General features: G+C 38.6%; 1 protein-coding gene across 11 annotated transcripts in view; it reads left to right on the forward strand.

Moving 5' to 3' along the window:
• ALG8 (ALG8 alpha-1,3-glucosyltransferase) overlaps positions 1–10,970 on the forward strand; it is a gene marked incomplete at its 5' end in the record, with an annotated part of 28,037 nt that extends 17,067 nt beyond the window's left edge. For 4 of the 11 annotated variants that reach the window (XM_079709481.1, XM_079709486.1, XM_079709487.1 and 1 more), the window contains 8 exons: positions 1,871–1,997; positions 2,259–2,362; positions 3,173–3,293; positions 5,754–5,893; positions 7,100–7,239; positions 8,576–8,673; positions 9,015–9,087; positions 10,450–10,970. In XM_079709481.1, coding sequence (XP_079565607.1) covers positions 1,871–1,997; positions 2,259–2,362; positions 3,173–3,293; positions 5,754–5,893; positions 7,100–7,239; positions 8,576–8,673; positions 9,015–9,087; positions 10,450–10,681 — 1,035 coding nt within the window. In that variant the 3' untranslated portion in view covers positions 10,682–10,970. The remainder of the gene's footprint in view (positions 1–1,870; positions 1,998–2,258; positions 2,363–3,172; positions 3,294–5,753; positions 5,894–7,099; positions 7,240–8,575; positions 8,674–9,014; positions 9,088–10,449) is intronic. The other 7 variants (XM_079709485.1, XM_079709484.1, XM_079709489.1 and 4 more) reach the window with 7 other exon arrangements.
• Positions 10,971–21,543: the final 10,573 nt, after the last annotated feature.

The raw sequence follows: 21,543 nt of genomic DNA on the forward strand, positions 1-21,543 counted from the left end.
ATTGTATAACTATAAGAGGGTGAAGATAATTAACTTCCCTAGGTTCCTTAAGGAGAATTTGTAGTGTGTTGTTATGATGATGTATCTTGTACTTCAGCATCAAACTTAGTACTTAATAAATATTTGTTGAAATAATGAATTTATGAACCGACTAGGCTCAGTATCAAAGCTGGCTGGAATCACTTGCCTCTGTTCTCCTTATATTACATTTAAACCTTTTTATTATAGAAATTTTAAATTATATACAAAAATGGAGAAAATAGTACAGTGATCTAAACACACACACACAGAGGATTATTTTGAAACACATCCCAGACATCATATTTCATTTGTTAAGTATTTCCAAATACAGGCAGACCTCAGAAATATTGTAGGTTCAGTTCCAGACCACCACGATAAAGCAAATGTTGCAATAAAACTAGTCATGTGAAATTTTTGGTTTCCCAGTGTATATAAAAGTTATGTTTACACTATACTATAGTCTGTTAAGTGTGCAATAGCACTGTCTAAAAAAAGTACATACCTTAATTTAAAAATACTTCATTACTAAAAAATGCTAACCATCATCTGAGCCTTCAGTGAGTTGTAGTAGTAACCTCAAAGATCACTGATCACAGATCACCATAACAAGCATAGTGATAATGAAAAAGTTTGAAATATTGCAAGAATTACCAAAATGTAGCATGGAGACAGGAAGTGAGCAAATGCTGTTGGAAAAGTGTCACCAATAGACTTGCTCAACGCAGGGCTGCCACAAACCTTCAGTTTGTAAAAAACACAGTATCTGTGAAGCGCAGTAAAGCAAATCGCAATAAAACGACATATGCCTGTATATCTTCAAAACCATGTTTTTTTTTCAATATGGTAAAATACATATAAGATAAAACTTACCATCTTAAACCATTTTTTTCTTCCAGTTTTATCGAGATATAATTGACATACAGCACTGACATACAGTTTAAGGTGTACAGCATAATGATTTACTTACATACATCATGAAATGATTATCACAATAAGTTTAGTGAACATCTATCATCTTATAAAGATACAAAATTAAAGAAATAGAAAAAAATTTTGATGAAAACTCTTAGGATTTGCTCTGTTTACAACTTTCATATGTAACATACAGTAGTGTTATTTATACTTATCATGTTATATATTACATCCCTAGTACTTATTTATCTTATAGCTGGAAGTTTGTACCTTTTGACTGCCTTCATTCAGTTCTCCCTCCCCCATTCCCCACCTTTGGTAACTACAAATCTGATCTCTTTTTCTTACAGTTTGTTTGTTTTTGCTAGTTGTTACACAACATAGTGATTCAATATTTCTATCCATTTCAAAATGATCACCACATAAGTCTAGTTACAATCTGTCACCATACTAAGATATGACAATATCGTTATTGAATTTCCCACACTGTACATTTCATACCCATGACTCACTTATTTTTCAGCTGGAAGTTTGTACTTAATCTCTTAGTCTCCCTCACCTATTTCTTTCCGCCCCTCACCCATTTATGTTAAGCATTTAAAAATGTACAGTTCAGTAATGGTAAGTATATTCACACTGTTGTGCAACCAGTCTCCAGTGTTTTTGTTTTTTAATAAACTTTATTTTTTTTAATAATTTTAGCTTTACGGGAAAGTTGCAAAGATAATAGAGTTCCTGTACCCCCTCACTCATTTTCCCCTAATGTTACCATCTTATGGTACATTCATCAAGACTAAGAAACCAACCTTGGTACACTCAGATTTCACCAGTTTTTCCACTAACATCCTTTTTCTGTTCCAGAATCCAATCCGGGATACCACGTTATTGTGTTTAGTCTACCCTGAATTTTGAATTATTTACCTTTTAAATCTCCTAGAAAAGGCATATGGAAGGAGCATTTCTCTTTGCTGTTCTCCTACATTTCAAGCACATCTACCTCTATGTAGCACCAGCTTACGGTGTATATTTACTGCGATCTTACTGTTTCACTGCAAATAAACCAGGCAAGTTTTAGTGATCATTTTATTTTATTTTTTCTTTATTTTATCTTGATTTGATGGCTTGCTTTGTGAGAGAGTTTTATGAGGCACAACAGGTATCTCTCAGCTATTGATCCTATAAACCCTTTGCCCATTCTGATTTTTCTCTGCTCTTGCCACGTCATAAAGATTGGTGTACTGTCATGGGATACTTCTAGTTTGGGCATATTGTATAAGTTATGGCTTTCCATTCTCCTGGTTAATGATAATGTTCCTTTTCTGTAGATGGGTCCATCCGATGGAACAGCTTCAGTTTTCTCCGTCTTATTTCCCTGGGACTAATCGTTTTCCTAGTTTCTGCTCTTTCGTTGGGTCCTTTTCTAGCCTTGGTAAGTCTTTTATTTGTTATAAAGAATACATGTTTGTTGTTATTTAGAAAAAAATAATAAAGCCAGGAATATATAAAATAAGGAAAACTACTCCTTTTTTACTCCTTCCCACTATGACTCCCCAAAGATAGGATGTTATTCTTTCAGACATTTCTGTGCTTATGCAAATATGTATGTGCATATATTTGTATGTTTAACTATATGTCTCACACAGACACACACACTCACACAGAGTTGCTAATAATTAGCCACAGATTTCCATATTTGCTAATTTGCTTGTTTGCTGTACTTTATTTGTAACCTTAAAATCAATACTCACAGTGCTTTCACAGTCATTCATTGACAGCAAACACTCTAAAGTGCCTAGAATGTTACAGATGTTCAACAGGTGTTTTTCTTTTTTCATTTCTTCCCTCATGCTGAATTCAACTAATTAGTTTTAATTTCTGCTAAAATTGGGAAACACTGCATCTCTCATCAAGCCTTCCCTGCCGTCCCCTTCTCTTCAGTAAACTTGATAAAGCTGCAGTCTGTGTTCTCCTTTGCCCCTTATAAATTCTTCCATTATTATACTTATAATAGTATTGGACTGGTATTCAAAGTACTCTGATGTATCTTGTCCCACTTAACAGATGAGAAGGTTGGACAAAAAAGAGGTTCTGTGAACTGCTCAGGATCACACAACTACTTCCTTGTACAAAAACCAGAACTCAGACCTCATAACTTTCTACACGCTATGCCATAGACAGTACCCTAGTTCTCATTTTGAATTTAGAAAAGATTGATCACTGTTTAATCTCTTTTCAACAGAACCAACTGCCTCAAGTCTTTTCCCGACTCTTCCCTTTCAAGAGGGGCCTCTGCCATGTGTATTGGGCCCCAAACTTCTGGGCTTTGTACAGCGTTTTGGACAAAGTGCTGTCCATCATCGGTATGGTAGCAAGCCTTCTTACTTTTTTTTTCTTTGGCTATGCTGTGCGGCTTGTGGGATCTTAGTTCCCTGACCAGGGATCGAACCCGGCCCCAGCAGTGAAAGCACCGAGTCCTAACCACTGGACTGCCATGGAATTCCCTAAGCCTTCTTACTTAGACTGTGAATATTGAAAGGACTAGTCACATTGACAAAAGGAAAAACCTATTTTGTGTTTTGAATGTGGCTGAGCTGTTTGTTCTCCAGCCCTGCGTTTCAGCTTTCAGAATGAACAGGGGAGTGGTTCTAGGGACCGAGACTTCAGTGCAGGAAACAGACTGCATTCCTTATAAAAGCTCTTTGTGGCAGTGAGGTTGTTGCTCCTTTCCTTGGGAAAAAAATAAACTTTTTAGACATTTTTAAAAGGTAATTTTACCTTAAGCAAAACGTTATTCAGTAGTTATAGCCTTAGTTTTAAACTTAAAAATGTGAAGAAGCAGGAAAGAAGAATGTGTAAGTTGTGACTCTGGGTATTGAACCAATAAGGAAAATGATGGCCATGCATTTTAACATGAGATGAGAAGAAAGGGAAAACTTAGGCTATGCTTTTAAGTTTCAGGTGTGATGAAAAAGAATTTATAACCTTTAGATGGTTCTGAAAATAACTCTGTGGAACAACTCACAGCCTCTCATTTGTGAATACAGCCTAGCTTGATGGAAAATGGCAGGATCAAGAGAAGGATAGGTAAACTTTTCTGTAATGGGACAGACAGTAAATATTTTAGGCTTTGCAGGCCACATAAGATTTTGTTTACAACCTTTAAAAACGTAAAAACCTGTGTGAGGGCCTCCCTGGTGGCGCAGTGGTTGAGAGTCCGCCTGCCGATGCAGGGGATACGGGTTCGTGCCCCGGTCTGGGAGGATCCCATATGCCGCGGAGCGGCTGGGCCCGTGAGCCATGGCTGCTGAGCCTGCGCATCCGGAGCCTGTGCTCCGCAACGGGAGAGGCCACAACAGTGAGAGGCCCGCGTACCACAAAAAAAAAAAAAAAAAAAAAAAAAAAAACCTGTGTGAGAAACAAATGCAACAATAAAGAAGTGCTAGGCTGTCAGTAGCAGGGGCTTTGGAACCAGACAGAACTGGGTTCGATTCTTCCACCTATTAGTTGTGTGACTTAGGCACATTACTCAGCTCTCTGTGCCTCAGGGGGGCAAAAAGTAATGGCTACAAAGCCCTTGGCACATGGTAGATGCTTAATGCGTGGTGGCTGCTATTACTGTTTTGGCTACGTACTTACAGGAAATCATAATTTGGTATTATTGCTCACCCACTGAGTCCAGCCTTGATGTACATGGCATCTTATAAAGTAAGTTCTTAACATTTCTAAAAGCTTTAAACAACCAGCATGATATGAGGTACAAGGGTCGCTTGCCTTATCTGAGTCAGGAAACTGTTGTACCTCACCTTGTGTATCTGCCTCCTCAAGGAGGTCGTGAATGGAAAGTCAGTGGCAGGTTAGGCAACTCTGTTTCAGGCAGATAGTTATTAGCTTTAAGAGAGAATCATCAGGCTGAAGGGAAAAGGGACAAGGTGAATGAATAGAAAATATTTTGGTAGTCTACACCTTTCCCACATTTCACTAATTTTCAATGGCATTAGACAGGGCCATTCAGGTGCTCAGACTGTCCCTGACTGTTCTGTTAGATTTTTTGGGCTGGGACTTGCATCATTATCCTCAGACTTGGTTCATTTAGTAAGTATTTAAAACTCCTATGTGCTGGGGATAGAAATAAATTAATTGTCATTCCTGCCTTTAAGGAACCGAGTATAGTAGAGGAAATGAACATACATACAGATACAGTGCAGTGTGGTGAACACAGAGACATGCATAACAGACCCTAGCCCACAAGAAAATCAGCTGTACTTCCTGAGTTAGGAGCTTTCTCAGATGAGTAAGTGAATTAGGAGTTAACTTTGCAAAGTGAGTAGGCCATTCTAAGCAAAAGGAGTAGTCTGTGCAAAAGGACACAGGTGTCAGAGTGGTATGTCGGCTCATTGTGGCCAAGCTGTATTTAACAGGGTGGAGTGGATGAGGCTGGAGAGGTGGGAGGGGGCGAGATCATGGAAGACACTAGTGCTATGCTTAGGAATGTGGACTTTATCCCATAGGTAAGGAAGGATTCAAAGCTGGCCTGTGACATGGTAGACCTGTATTTTAGAAAGCTTGCTTCATTTTAGAGGTGAGAGCATATTGCTGTTCATGCTGCCTATCAGCAAGGTTTCCTGTTCCAATACAGACAGCTGCAGTCTAAACTAGAGGCATTTTAGGTAGAATGGTGCAGGACTGAGTTAATGAAATCTTGACCTTGAAACAGTCTTAAGATTTAGTAGCTTATTTTTTTTCCTCAAGGAATTCATTGGCAAAATATGCTGTGCCATTAATCAAAACAAAACAAAATAAAATGTCTTTTTACTCTGTAGGTTTAGAACTGAAACTTCTTGACCCCAGCAAGATTCCCAAGGCCTCAATGACAAGTGGTTTAGTTCAGCAGTTCCAACACACAGTCCTTCCCTCAGTGACACCCTTGGCCACCCTTATCTGCACTCTGATTGCCATATTGGTAAGAATTCACACGTGATCCTCATTTCTTGAGTTTTCTCTGCTTTTCTTTTGTGTGGCTGGTTGAATTTTAACTTTCAAGTTTTCCCAACTGTAGGATAAATTCCATGGCTGTAATCCTGCTGCAGATTGAGGCATTTCCTATTCTTAGGGTAACTTTGAACACTGTAAGGAAGGATTACTAGTAAAGCCTCTATGAGAGAGGTTCTCACCAGAGGCTAATAGACTATCTGTTCACTGTCAGATGAGGAAGAAAGAAAAGCCCAGGGGAGGGAACTTGGACCACACTGTGGAGAAAGAGGACAATGTAGTAGGGACATCAGGTTTTTGTTTTCATACGTGGCTAACTGATAAAAACTCTAAATTTGTCTGTACTGCATGGATATTTTGTGACAATGATAATGAATTGAGAGAGTCAACAATGGCTGTCTGAGCATCAGATAAGAATCTTATATGAATCAGATGCTGTTATAGGCATCATTCGTAGCTGTTTTTATTTGTTAGTGATCATGATGTCCTCAATTTCATGATACAATTTTAGTAAAATTCAACATAAATAACTTAATCATATCTAATTACACTCAGTTTTAATTTTGGTTTCTGAACAATCAAATCTATTCACAAGACACCTGACCCCACTTAATTACGTGACAGTACTGGTAGGTAGTTAAGCTCTGTTGGCCTACTTATCCACATGTTCTGAATTTAAAACTTTTTTCCTAAAACTTCAGCCTTGTAAGCTGCATATGGAAGGCCGTGGTTTTGTTGTAAATTACACTCCAGCCCACAAAGTTAGGTGTTTATTAATATGCTAAGATCTAATTTATTATTAGCGCCACAATATTGATGAACTTTTGTAGTTTGACTAATATGTTCAGTGACTATTAATTAACTAATTATGAAGGTGTAATTAGGAGTTATACTGGATATCCTAGAACTTAATTATCATTTCATATTAATTTTGATGAATAAAATTAATTTTAATGTGTTAAATATATATTTCCAAATGCCTTTTTTTTTCTGAGTAGTTGTTTTTATGTTAACTTTTGGTGGACTGTTCACAAAGCAAATTATCCCAGTTTGATGGAGAATAGTCTTAAGAGCTACTGTTTCTCAGAGATGATGTAAATTATATTCACCTGAACAATGTTTCAGTAAAGCCTATTTTAAATGATACTGAAGTTTTATCTTTGCCTATTGTTTCTAGCCCTCTATTTTCTGTCTTTGGTTTAAACCTCAAGGGCCCAGAGGCTTTCTCCGATGTCTAATTCTTTGTGCCTTGAGCTCCTTCATGTTTGGGTGGCACGTCCATGAAAAAGCCATACTCCTTGCAGTTCTCCCAATGAGGTAAGCAGATAGCTCAGTCAGTCAACATTTCTGGCATATTTCACAGTGATCCTATTGTTTTCCGTTTGATCTGTTGCTTCTTAACATGTTCAGTGGGATAGGCAAAGGCAAAGACACATGGGAACAGATTTATACCAGGACAGAACGGGGATATTTAACTTGGGATCCTTGTACCTGTGTAGGTTCTAAGGTATGCAAAACTGCCTGTATTGTCCCTGCATTTTTTGGTAAGGGATACTGTAGTGATTAAGCGCCATGATACCAGGCTGTTACTTCTGGCTATTGAATGGCAGCATAGTATGGAAAAAGCATGGACTTTGGTGTCATCACACCTGTGAAAATAAGGTCCCACAGTTCCTTGTTAAGTGTTGTTAGTCAGAGTAAGGATTGAGTCCATTATGGAATAATACCTAACACGTACAGCACTTCAGATTTTTCAGAACTGTTTTTGTTGTTAGTTGTTTTTTCTGGGGTGGGGGTTGTTGTTTTGTTTTGTTTTGCATTCTTTCTTTTGAGCCTCACAACAACCTTTAAGATAATTAGTATAAATGGATATCACCCCCTGTCTTCACATCTGCAGAAACTGGGGCTCAGAGTTTAAGTGACTTATCCAAAGTCACACAGCTAGCAAATAGCAGGGTTAGGACTTAAACCTGAATCTTATCATGCTGAATCTTAAGATCTTTTCACTGTGCCATGCTAAAAAAAAAGGCATTTTAAATGCAGTTGTGTCCATTTTATATACAACTGAAACCCAATTAGATAGATGGTAATAGAATTAGCCTTTTTCTTAAGATTTTTCTTAAATCCTGAGAGAAATCATTTAAGCTCTGAAAGAACATTAATCAAATTTGTCAGATCAGTATATGGCTTGTCTGGGTTCATTTAGCAACTTGGAGTTTCCAAATTAAAAAATAGAGAAAAACTTCTAATGTCTTTAGTTAGAATTCTTATTAAACACCAGCAGGTATGGGGCATTGTCCAAGAGAAGGACTATAGGGTTGGAAATAAAATCCTGTTTCTCTAGCTGCCACCACTAGGCAGCTCCCAATCCCACAATATTCCTTTCTTTGAGGAGGCAGTTACTCAGAGAGGCAAGATTCTTTATTGAATGTTTCATGACTCAGTGTGATGCATTCTTCTTTGTATTGCTTTAAGTTTCCCACTAAAAAAATTAATATTCTCAATTGAATTGGACTTGTAACAAAGATCAGTATGTTATTTTATGCATAAGCCAGTTCTAGAAATAATATTAGATGCAGGTTATTCCAGCTATTTGCAAGTATAAGCTTCATTTGATGTTTTAAGGAATTATTATAAGAATTTTTATTTTTAGCCTCTTATCTGTGGGAAAAGCAGGAGATGCTTCAATTTTTCTGATTCTGACCACAACAGGACATTATTCCCTCTTCCCTCTGCTCTTCACTGCACCAGGTAAATAGCTTCTTTTAAGAGAGATCTATTTAGTTGCCATGCCTGTTCATCAGAGCCTACTGATCAATACTGTCTGATCAATACTATCTGATTTAAACAGATAGTATTTTAAGTAAACTTAAAATCTCTTAGAAAGAGAGAGCTCATCCATTCTTTTAAATAAAACCTCCAACATGTCCCTAATTCTCAGTATCTTTACATGTCACAAAAATGCACAGTTAAGCTCAGAAAGCATTCCTAGCACTGTATAGCTGTGTCATTGTGCTTATATTCCCTTAAGTACCATAAACTTTTCTCTTGCCAACTTAATTGTCATATGTCCTTTTTTATTCTTTTGACAGAACTTCCCATTAAAATCTTACTCATGTTGCTGTTTACCATCTATAGTATTTCCTCACTGAAGACTCTATTCAGGTAATCTAAAAAAAGTACATTTAAAATTATATTTACTTTTGTGAAATGTTTACTCCTAAATGATTGATAAGCCTTTTAAATTTTATTTTTTAAGTTTTAATAGTAATATCACAACATTACAAAATACCAGCAGATAGCAGGAGAAATTACCCATATTCCATCACTCTCACATGGCAACATAGGTCATGACTTTAGTTTGGGGGAATATTTGAGGAGGGACTACCCAGCTTAAATTAAAACTTTATATGAAAACTAAAAAATGGAATGTAAAATATGCATTATGAGTAAAACCACATAAATACAGATGCTTAAAACCAAAAGATATGTAAAAAATTCTTACATATCTTAGAATTATGGGTGGAATTTTTTTCTTTTCTAAACGTAATGTTACCTATATAATTTTCTAAAGCTTGCTATGGATTATATCTGATTGTGTTCCTGAAACCTCAAATGCTTAATTATATGAAAACTCAATTATAACCGTATGACTCAGCAATTCCACTCTTAGGTATATACCCAAAAGAACTGAAAACAGGGACTCAGACAGATACTTGTACATCAGTGTTCATTGCAGTTTTATTCACAGTAGCCAAAAGGTAGAAATAGCCCAAATGTCCATCAACAAATGAATGGATAAACAAAATAGTATATATACATATAATGGAATATTAGTCATCCAGAAAGAGGAGTGAAGCTCTGATATGTACTACAACATGGATGAACCTTGAAAACTTAGGCTAAGTGCAATAAGCCAGATACAACAAGGACAAATACTGTATGATTTCATTTATATGAAATATCTAGACTAGGCAAATTCATAGAGACAGAAGGTAAATTAGTAGGTATGGGGACCGGTGAGAGCAATGGTGGTGCTGGATAGGGAGTTATTATTGCTTAATGTTTCCAGAGATTCTTTTTGGGGTGTTGAAATGTTTTGAAAGTGGATATTGACGCAACATTGTCTATATACTTAATACTACTTAATTATATACTTAAAAATGGTTAAAATACCAAATTTTATATTATTTTACCAAAACAAAAAATTATATATTGTTTACCGTATTCTTATTCCAATATCACAGTATCCAGCCCCCTTTCCTCTTCCAAATGCATAGCTAATGCTCTCTCAGCAACTTCAGCTAAGTGACAACATAGATGATGGTTGGGTAAATTTGGATTGTTGAGTTAATGTAATGATATATCTTTATCATTTTTTTAAATGTGAAATTTTATTCATTCTTTTGACTCTACCTTTATCTGTACTTCACATCACGACAGTGCAGGTGAGAAGCTTTAGCTGAGAAATGTTTGCAAAAGCAGAATGACTCATCTAAAATCAGACTCCTCTCGTTTTTTCTTCAGAAAAGAAAAACCTCTTTTTAATTGGATGGAAACTTTCTACCTCCTTGGCCTGGGGCCTCTGGAAGTCTTCTGTGAATTTGTATTCCCTTTCACCTCTTGGCAGCTGAAGTACCCCTTTATCCCTTTGTTACTGACCTCAGTGTATTGTGCAGTGGGCATCACATATGCTTGGTTCAAACTGTATGTTTCAGTATTGACTGACCCTCCTGTTGGCAAGACAAAGAAGCAATGAATAAAGGAACTGCTTGGATGTATTCCAAGCAATTATTTCATGGGAAATTAATCAGAACTTGAAGAAAGTTGCTGGTGGCATGAGCCATTCATTTCAGTAAATCTGTTTGAGGACCATTCTTCTAAACTTGGCCTTGCCCAGCTTAGCAACCTGATTGTCACCATGGTGAGAAGCCACTTGTCCTCCATAAGCAGTGAAACACATCTGAAACAAATCTCGCCTTCCCCTATTAAAATTGTCTGAGATCATTGAGACTGCTTTGCTTGCTCTAGGCAAGGAGGGAGTCTGATCAGCAGCATGATTATCTGTAGCCTATGATAACCATTGTCAGGGTATAAAGCATAATTAGAATTATGTGCTAAGGGAAATATAAATAAAATACCATTTTGTATTACTGCACAAAAAATTTTTGGATCATTTCCAGCTCCTACATTTTCCTGTTGGCATGCACACAAGCAAGTGGTGTGCACTATCCCCATTCTGTACACCTTGTTCCAGGAGATCTTTTTTTCATTGAAATTATACATTGACAATACTCACAAAGCCAGGGAGAATATTTAATGAACTGTTTGGCCTGTCAGCAGAGACTATAAACCACATCTACTCTTACATTAGTTAAGGACATCTTGTACGGTTCATTTATTCTAAAAGCAAGTACTGCAATTTTGATAAGGCTACTCCTCAAACTTTGCTCATGTGAAAAGACTTAAGGGTTTTTTGCAGCCCAGTCTTGTCCTCCCCCCACCTTGAGAGTACTTCATACACTTTATCCAAGACCCCCATTTGCCTAATACCTGCTGCACATTCAAATTCAACCAACATTTATCTATCTGACACTAGGAACTTTCACACATTTTATTTACCCATTGTCCCCTAAGAAGATCAGAGAGAGACCAAGGTCAATAGAATCCTGGGATGCTAATCCAGCTATCCCATCTCTTAAATTCACTCTATTTTCCCAGACTTCTTTTGAGTCTCATTCAAAGATAACGATGGGGATTTTTGCCAAAGGGGGAGGGAAGTACGGCCCCTCTAGCCTGTTTTCCTCACCACAGTCCCCCTTGCACCCTATGCTCCCGCTGTCCCAACAACTTAGATTTCCCAGTGCGCCGGCTATTTCGTACTTCTGCTTCCTTTCATTCTTGCCACTTCCTTTCTTTCCTCTCTCTACTGACTTTTCTACCCTATCATCTGATTGTCTGAACTTCTTCAAGATTCAACTTCACTGCTACCGTATCTATAAATATAAATGTAATACAGTGTAATGATTAAGAGTAGGGGCCTTGGGGCTTCCCTGGTGGTTCAGTGGTTAAGACTCTGTGCTCCCAGTGCAGGGGACCTGGGTTTGATCCCTGGTCAGGGAACTAGAACCCACATGCCACAACTAAGAGTTTGCCTGCTGCAACTAAAGATCCCGCATGCCACAAGGAAGATCCCATGTGCCGCAACAAAGACCTAATGCAGCCAAATAAATAAAATAAATATTTTTAAAAAAAGAGTAGGGGCCCTGCGGGAATTCCCTGGCACATACACACAGAAAAGAGTAGGGTCCCTGAAATCACACAGCCTGATTTTAGATCTTGCCTCCATGATTTTTTTTATCTGTAGTCAAGTTATTTAACCATCCGTTGCCTCAATGTCCTCATTTCTAAAATCACAAAAAATTTAGAACCCTGCTTAGCACATATTACACGTTCAATAAATATCATTTAAGGGAATTCCCTGGCGGTCCCGTGGTTATGACTCTGCACTTTCACTGCTGAGGGCCCAGGTTCAATCCCTGGTCGGGGAACTAAGATCCCACAAGCTGCGCAGTGCGTCCAATAAATAAATATTTGATATTTTTACGAGCCCTTTCCCTCTACCTTCTCTCCCCCTCCCCCAGAATTGAGTACCCCACCATGTGCTCCGAGGCCAGGGGTCTACTTCTACTATTAATGGCTGTAATAATTGTTTATCTGTTTTCCTCAGGAGACTTTAACAATTTGACAGCAGAGACCACACTTGTCTTGATAGTCCCAGTTTTTGGCACAGTTGAATGAATGAAGCACACCACACAGGCCATGATTAAAATCTAAATGTTTAGTAGCACCAGCAGTAACACAAGGGACCCAATGTAGTTCCTCATATCTTTGCCAATTGGTATGCAAACAAACAAAAAAAGATGAATTTGGATGCCTCTCAACAAGGCCAAATTTAATTATGCTTTGTAGGTTGTTACTGTCAAAGTGATGTGATGTCAGAACTGGAAGAGCTCATCTGGTGTGGAGGTTTCCAAAATGTTCTGCACAGCCTTGGAGGTTCTTGAGAGCTGCCTTAGAGGCTCTGGGCCCTGAAGCATCTTCAACCAAAGCAAATATGCTTTGATCTGTTATATATTAGGCATCATGTAAGTTTTTGTTTGACTTAAGGATTCAAACTCTAAATATAGTCTTTAAAGCAATTCAACCCCTTATATTACCAGGAGGGCAATGGCTCCAGAGACTGAGGAAAAGCTTGTTGATGCCAACACAGACTTCCTCCCTACAGCCCGGGACTGTCCCAAGCACTATACTTTGTATTCATGTATTTAAACTTTGCAAAAACTGAGTGGTTTTCAACAGTAAATTCCTAGGTTTCAGCAGTTAACTAAATAAATGAAAGTGCCATTTCACAATGTTTTGAAATCTAGAATTAAGTCAAGAGCAAGCAAAGGTTACTATCAAAATTTAAACAAGATGTATAAGAAGCCCATTTTTTACCTGCTTTTAGTTTATTTGCAATGTACCCAAATTTAACAAGATGAAGAAAAAGAAAAGTGGGAGGAACTTGGTATTCTTGGTCACCGTATCTTTCCCTGGGTTGAGGGGAGAGAGCCAGAACTGGGAGGGAACTATGGAAGATGCACTCTTTCCAGCCCAACACTGTCATAGTTTTCCTTGTTAATGATTTCCACCTAGAAACTATTCTTTGTGGAGGAAGCACTTCAGTGTCAGAGAGAATTGCCCCCTATGTATAATCCATGTAGCTTGTTTGCAGTTAATGGGAGAAAAAAATTCTATTAAAATATAACCTTTGAAAAAGATGTTTTACTCTTAAGTAGTTTGATGAAATTACTCTTCCAGTATGATCATGGTAAAAAAAACTTTTGAGGGCTTCCCTGGTGGCGCAGTGGTTGAGAGTCCGCCTGCTGATGCAGGGGACACGGGTTCGTGCCCCGGTCTGGGAGGATCCCACATGCCGCGGAGCAGCTTGGCCCATGAGCCATGGCCGTTGAGCCTGCGTGTCCGGAGCCTGTGCTCCGCAACAGGAGAGGCCACAACAGTGAGAGGCCCACGTACCACACACACACACACACACACACACACACACAAAAAAAAACTTTTGACCCATCTACTCCCTTTTTCGTGGTTCAAAGAAATGGGCTACTGGGACCTCCCTGGTGGTCCAGTGGTAAAGAATCCGCCTTCCAGTGCAGGGTACGCAGGTTCGATCCCTGGTTGGGGAACTAAGATCCCACATGCCGTGGGGCAACTAAGCCCGCGCGCCACAACTATTGAGCTCATGCGCCTCAACTACCAAGCTCGTGCACCTCAACGAGACAGCCAGCATGCCGCAAACTACAGAGCCTGCGCACCCTGGAACCGCTGCACCACAACTAGAGAGAAGCCCGTGTGCTGCAACGAAGAGCCCATGCACTGCAACTAAGACCTGACGCAGCCAAAAAAAAAGAAATGGGCTACTGTGCTAATGGCAACTGAACTTAGAACAATTTTATAAACCTCAAAAACCTGAATCAATATAGCCGTTAGTTTCTCACAATAAAGTCCCATATTCAGCATCCCCACTTTATAGAAATGTCAATAAATATACTAAAAAATTCTTTTTCAGTCTCAGGAGTGTTGACTGCAAGAAAAACACAGAACATAGGAGTTGTTTTAGTTTTATTCAGGGACGTTACCATGGACTATAGGCTAGGAAACGGCCTCGCAGTAACTCTGAGACAACAGCTCTGAAGAGGTAGGGGGAGATTCAAGTATATATGTGACTTTTGGGCTAGGGAATACATACAGTCAAGTATACATCTTGGTGAAAGATTACTGCAAGTTACAAAGAACATATCTCAGGTTAATGACTTTAGTGCTTTTCTATGTAAAGGAAGATGCAAGAATCAGGGTTCATTAAAATTCTTCCAATTGGAACCAAGATGGTGGAATAGAAGGATGTGCTCTCACTCCCTCTTGTGAGAGCACCAGGATCACAACTAGCTGCTGGACAATCATCAACAGGACACTGGAACTCACCAAAAAAGATACCCCACGTCCAAGGACAAAGGAGAAGCCACAGTGAGATGGTACAAGGGGCGCAATCACAGTAAAATCAAGCCCCATAACTGCTGGGTGGGTGACTCACAGACTGGAGAACACTTACACCACAGAAGTTCACCCACTGGAGTGAAGGTTCTAAGCCCCACGTCAGGCTTCCCAACCTGGGAGTCTGGCAACGGGAGGAGGAATTCCTAGAGAATCAGACTTTGAAGGCTACTGGGATTTGATTGCAGGACTTCAACAGAACTGGGGGAAACGGAGACTCCACTTTTGGAGGGCACACACAAAGTGGGGTGCGCATCGGGACCCAGGAGAAGGAGCAGTGACCCCAGGGGATACTGAACCAGACCTACCTGCTAGCATTGGAGGGTCTCCTGGGGAGACGGGGGTGGCAGTGCTTCACCATGGGGACAAGGACACTGGCAGCAGAAGTTCTGGGAAGTACTCCTTGGCGTGAGCCCTCCCAGAGACCGCCTTTAGCCCCACCAAAGAGCCCAGGTAGGCTCCAGTATTGGGTTGCCTCAGGCCAAACAACCAACAGGGAGGGAACCCAGCCCCACCCATCAGCAGTCAAGCAGATTAAAGTTTTACTGAGCTCCGCCCACCAGAGCAACAGTCAGCTCCACCCACCACAAGTCCCTCCCATCAGGAAACTTGCACAAACCTCTTAGACAGCCTCATCCACCAGAGGGCAGACAGCAGAAGCAAGAAGAACTACAATCCTGCAGCCTCTGGAACAAAACCACATTCACAGGAAGATAGACAGGATGAAAAGGCAGAGGGCTATGTACCAGATGAAGGAACAAGATAAAACCCCAGAAAAACAACTAAATGGAGTGGAGATAGGCAACCTTCCAGAAAAAGAAATCAGAATAATGATAGTGAAGATGATCCAGGACCTCGGGAAAAGAATGGAGGCAAAGATCAAGAAAATGCAAGAAATGTTTAACAAAGACCTAGAAGAATTAAAGGACAAACAAACAGAGATGAACAATACAGTAACTGAAATGAAAAATATACTAGAAGGAATCAATAGCAGAATAACTGAGGCAGAAGAATGGATAAGTGACCACAAAACAGAATGGTGGAATTACCTGCTGTGGAACAAAATAAAGAAAAAAGAATGAAAAGAAATGAAGACAGCCTAAGACACCTCTGGGACAACATTAATCACAGCAACATTCGCATTATAGGGGTCCTAGAAAGAGAAGAGAGAGAGAAAGGACCAGAGAAAATATTTGAAGAGATTATAGTTGAAAACTTCCCTAACATGGGAAAGGAAATAGTCACCCAAGTGCAGGAAGCACAGAGAGTCCCATACAGGATAAACCCAAGGAGAAACACGCCGAGACACATAGTAATCAAACTGGAAAAATTAAGAACAAAGAAAAATTATTAAAAGCAGCAAGGGAAAAACGACAAATAACATACAAGGGAACTCCCATAAGGTTAACAGCTGATTTCTCAGCAGGAACTCTACAAGCCAGAAGGGAGTGGCATGATATACTTAAAGTGAGGAAAGGGAAGAATCTACAACCAAGATTACCCGGCAAGGATCTCATTCAGATTCGATGGAGAAATCAAAAGCTTTACACACAAGCAAAAGCTAAGAGAATTCAGCACCACCAAACCAGCTCTACAACAAATGCTAAAGGAACTTCTTGAAGTGGGAAACACAAGAGAAGAAAAGGACCTACAAAAGCAAACCCAAAACAATTAAGAAAATGGTCATAGGAACACACATATCGATAATTACCCTAAACATGAATGGATTAAATGCTCCAACCAAGAGACACAGGCTGGCTGAATGGATACAAAAACAAGACCCATATATATGCTGTCTACAAGTGACCCACTTCAGACCTAGGGACACATTCAGACTGAAAGTGAGGGGATGGAAAAAGATATTCCATGCAAATGGAAATCAAAAGAAAGCTGGAGTAGCAATACTCATATCAGATAAAATAGACTTTAAAATAAAGAATGTTACAAGAGACAAGGAAGGACACTACATAATGATCAAGGGATCAATCCAAGAAGAATATATAACAATTATAAATATATATGCACCCAACATAGGAGCACCTTAATACATAAATCAACTGCTAACAGCTATAAAAGAGAAAATCGACAGTAACACAATAATAGTGGGGGACTTTAACACGTCACTTACACCAATGGACAGATCATCCAAAATGAAAATAAATAAGGAAACAGAAGCTTTAAATTACACAATAGACCAGATAGATTTAATTGATATTTATAGGATATTCCATCCAAAAACAGCAGATTACACATTCTTCTCAAGTGCACACGGAGCATTCTCCAGGATAGATCACATCTTGGGTCACAAATCAAGCCTCAGTAAATTTAAGAAAATTGAAATCATGTCAAGCATCTTTTCTGACCACAACACTATGAGATTAGAAATGAATTACAGGGAAAAAAATGTAAAAAACACAAACACATGGAGGCTAAACAATACGTTACTAAATAACCAAGAGATCACTGAAGAAATCAAAGAGGAAATCAAAAACTACCTAGAGACAAATGACAATGAATACATGATGATCCAAAACCTATGGGATGCAACAAAAGCAGTTCTAAGAGGGAAGTTTATAGCTATACAAGCATACCTCAAGAAACAAGAAACCTCACACCTAAAGGAACTAGAGAAAGAAGAACAAACAAAACCCAAAGTTAGCAGAAGGAAAGAAATCATAAAGATCAGAGCAGAAATAAATGAAATACAAACAAAGAAAACAATAGCAAAGATCAATAAAACTAAAAGCTGGTTCTTTGAGAAGACAAACAAAATTGATAAACCATTAGCCAGAGTCATCAAGAAAAAGAGGGAGAGGACACAAATCAATAAAATTAGAAATGAAAAAGCAGAAGTTACAACAGACACTGCAGAAATACATAGCATCCTAAGAGACTACTACAAGCAACTCTATGCCAATAAAATGGACAACCTGGAAGAAATGGACAAATTCTTAGAAAGGTATAACCTTCCGAGACTGAACCAGGAAGAAATAGAAAATATGAACAGACCAATCACAAGTAATGAAATTGAAACTGTGATTAAAAATCTTCCAACAAACAAAAGTCCAGGACCAGATGGCTTCACAGGTGAATTCTGTCAAACATTTAGAGAAGAGCTAACACCCATCCTTCTCAAACTCTTCCAAAAATTGCAGAGGAAGGAACACTCCCAAACTAATTTTATGAGGCCACCATCACCCTGATACCAAAACCAGACAAAGATACTACAAAAAAAGAAAATTACAGACCAATATCACTGAAGAATATAGATGCAAAAATCCTCAACAAAATACTAGCAAACAGAATCCAACAACACATTAAAAGGATCATACACCATGACCCAGTGGGATTTATCCTAGGGACGCAAGGATTCTTCAATATATGCAAATCAATGTGATACACCATATTAACAAATTGAAGATTAAAAACCATATGATCATCTCAATAGATGCAGAAAAAGCTTTTGACAAAATTCAACACCAATTTATGATAAAAACTCTCCAGAAAGTGGGCATAGAGGGAACCTACCTCAACATAATAAAGGCCATATACGACAAAGCCACAGCCAACATCATTCTCAATGGTGAAAAACTGAAAGAATTTCCTCTAAGATCAAGAACAAGACAAGGTTGCCTACTCTCGCACTATTATTCAATGTAGTTTTGGAAGTCCTAACCACGGCAATCAGAGAAGAAAAAGAAATAAAAGGAATACAAATTGGAAAAGAAGAAGTAAAAGTGTAACTGTTTGCAGATGACATGATACTATATATAGAGAGAGAATCCTAAAGATGCCACCAGAAAACTACTAGAGCTAATCAATGTATTTGGTAAAGTTGCAGGATACAAAATTACTGCACAGAAATCTCTTGCATTCCTATACACTAATGATGAAGAATCTGAAAGAGAAATTAAGGAAACACTCCCATTTATCACTGCAACAAAAAGAATAAAATACCTAGGAATAAACCTACCTAGGGAGACAAAAGACCTGTATGCAGAAAACTATAAGACACTGATGAAGGAAATTAAAGATGATACCAAGAGATGGAGAGATATACCATGTTCTTGGATTGGAAGAATCAATATTATGAAAATGACTATATACCCAAAGCAATCTACAGATTCAATGCAATCCCTATCAAATTACAAGTGGCATTTTTTATAGAGCTAGAACAAAAAATCTTAAAATTTGTATGGAGACACAAAAGACCCCGAATAGCCAAAGCAATCTTGAGGGAAAAAATGGAGCTGGAGGAATCAGACTCCCTGACTTAAGACTACACTATAAAGCTACAGTAATCAAGACAATATGGTACTGGCACAAAAACAAAAACATAGATCAATGGAACAAGGTAGAAAGCCTAGAGATAAACCCACACACTTATGGTCAACTAATCTATGAGAAAGGAGGCAAGGATATACAATAGAGAAAAGACAGTCTCTTCAATAAGTGGTGCTGGGAAAACTGGACAGCTACATGTAGAAGAATGAAATTAGAACACTCACTAACACCATACACAAAAATAAACTCAAAATGGATTAGAGACCTAAATGTAAGACCAGACACTATAAAATTCTTAGAGGAAAACATAGGAAGAACACTCTTTGACATAAACCACAGCAAGATCTTTTTTGATCCACCTGCTAGAGTAATGGAAATAAAAACAAAAATAAACAAATGGACCCTAATGAAGCTTCAAAGCTTTTGCACAGCAAAGGAAACCATAAACAAGATGAAAAGACAACCCTCAGAATGGGAGAAAATATTTGCAAATGAATCAACAGACAAAGGATTAATCTCCAAAACATATAAACAGCTCATGCAGCTCAATATTAAAAAAACAAACAACCCAATCCAAAAGTGGGCAGAAGACCTAAATAGACATTTCTCCAAAGAAGACATACATATGGCCAAGAAGCACATGAAAAGATGCTCAACATCACTAATTATTAGAGAAATGCAAATCAAAACTACAATGAGGTATCACCTCACACCTGTTAGAATGGGCATCATCAGAAAATCCACAAACAACAAATGCTGGAGAGGGTGTGGAGAAAAGGGAACCCTCTTGCACTTTTGGTGGGAATGTAAACTGATACAACCACTATGGAGAAAAGTATGGAGGTTCCTTAAAGAACTAAAAATAGAATTACCATATGATTCAGCAATCCCACTACTGGGCATATACCCAGAGAAAACCATAATTCAAAAAGGCACATGCACCCCAATGTTCATTGCAGCACTATTTACAATAGCCAGGTCATGGAAGCAACCTAAATGCCCATCAACAGACAAATGGATAAAGAAGATGTGGTACATATATACAATGGAATATTACTCAGCCATAAAAAGGAATGAAATCGGGTCATTTGTTGAGACGTGGACGGAACTAGAGACTGTCATACAGAGTGAAGTAAGTCAGAAAGAGAAAAATAAATATTGTATATTAACGCATGTATGTGGAACCTAGAAAAATGGTACAGTTTGCAGAGCAGAAATTGAGACACAGATGTAGAGAACAAACGTATGGACACCAAGGGGGGAAAGCAGTGGGGGGTGGGGGTGGGGGTGTGATGCATTGGGTGATTGGGATTGACATGTATACAGTGATGTGTATAAAATTGATGACTAATAAGAACCTGCTGTATAAAATATATATATATATATATAATTCAAGTCATCCAAAAATTCTTCCTAAGATATACATCTAACTATAAGGGAACTGGTTGTCCAAAGCATAGAGCATCCTGTTGTCTTAATTTCCTCTGTCTGAAGCAGAGAGTGTACTGTCCATCAGCGACTGCAGCAGGTTAGTCCTTACAGAACTGGTCAATGAGCAACACTCCCTATTCTTCTTTGTTTAAAGGAGTCAGAAATAAAAACAGTATAGTATATATAGAAACAACTGTGAAAAGAACAGGACCCATAATATACCTATGTACAACATCATGGGAATCCTAGAATCCTAGAGACTCTCAGAAGAGCATTCGAGGAGGATTTATTTTTAACAGTTTTCCTGAATGAATAGGTAGCTGATTAGGCAGTGTCGAGGTGTTCACCATCTCATAAAGTAGCTTGTCCCACATGTGCAGCTGTTTCTTAGGGCATTTAATGCTGAATTAATATTTTTCTTCTTCTTACTTTTACCAGTTGGTCTCTGGAACAATACATAATGAGGTTCTATTCCCATTTGTGATAGCCCTTCAAGTGATACACGAAGGGGAAGTCCCACATTGTGGTCCTTTCTGCTGAGAGTCTACTATATGTCAGGTACTATGCTAGGCATTATCTCTTTTAATCCTTCCTAAAACTTTGAGAAACAAATTCACTATTACTTCAAAAAAAATTCACTGAATTTCTATTGAGTGTCATGCACTGTGCTAGGTGATGGAGATCAAAAGGTGAACAAGAGGGCTTCCCTGGTGGCGCAGTGGTTGAGAGTCCGCCTGCCGATGCAGGGGACACGGGTTCGTGCCCCGGTCTGGGAAGATCCCACATGCCGTGGAG

Source organism: Hyperoodon ampullatus, assembly GCF_949752795.1.
Source record: "Hyperoodon ampullatus genome assembly, chromosome: 7".
In the NCBI taxonomy this organism is placed as follows: domain Eukaryota; kingdom Metazoa; phylum Chordata; class Mammalia; order Artiodactyla; family Ziphiidae; genus Hyperoodon; species Hyperoodon ampullatus.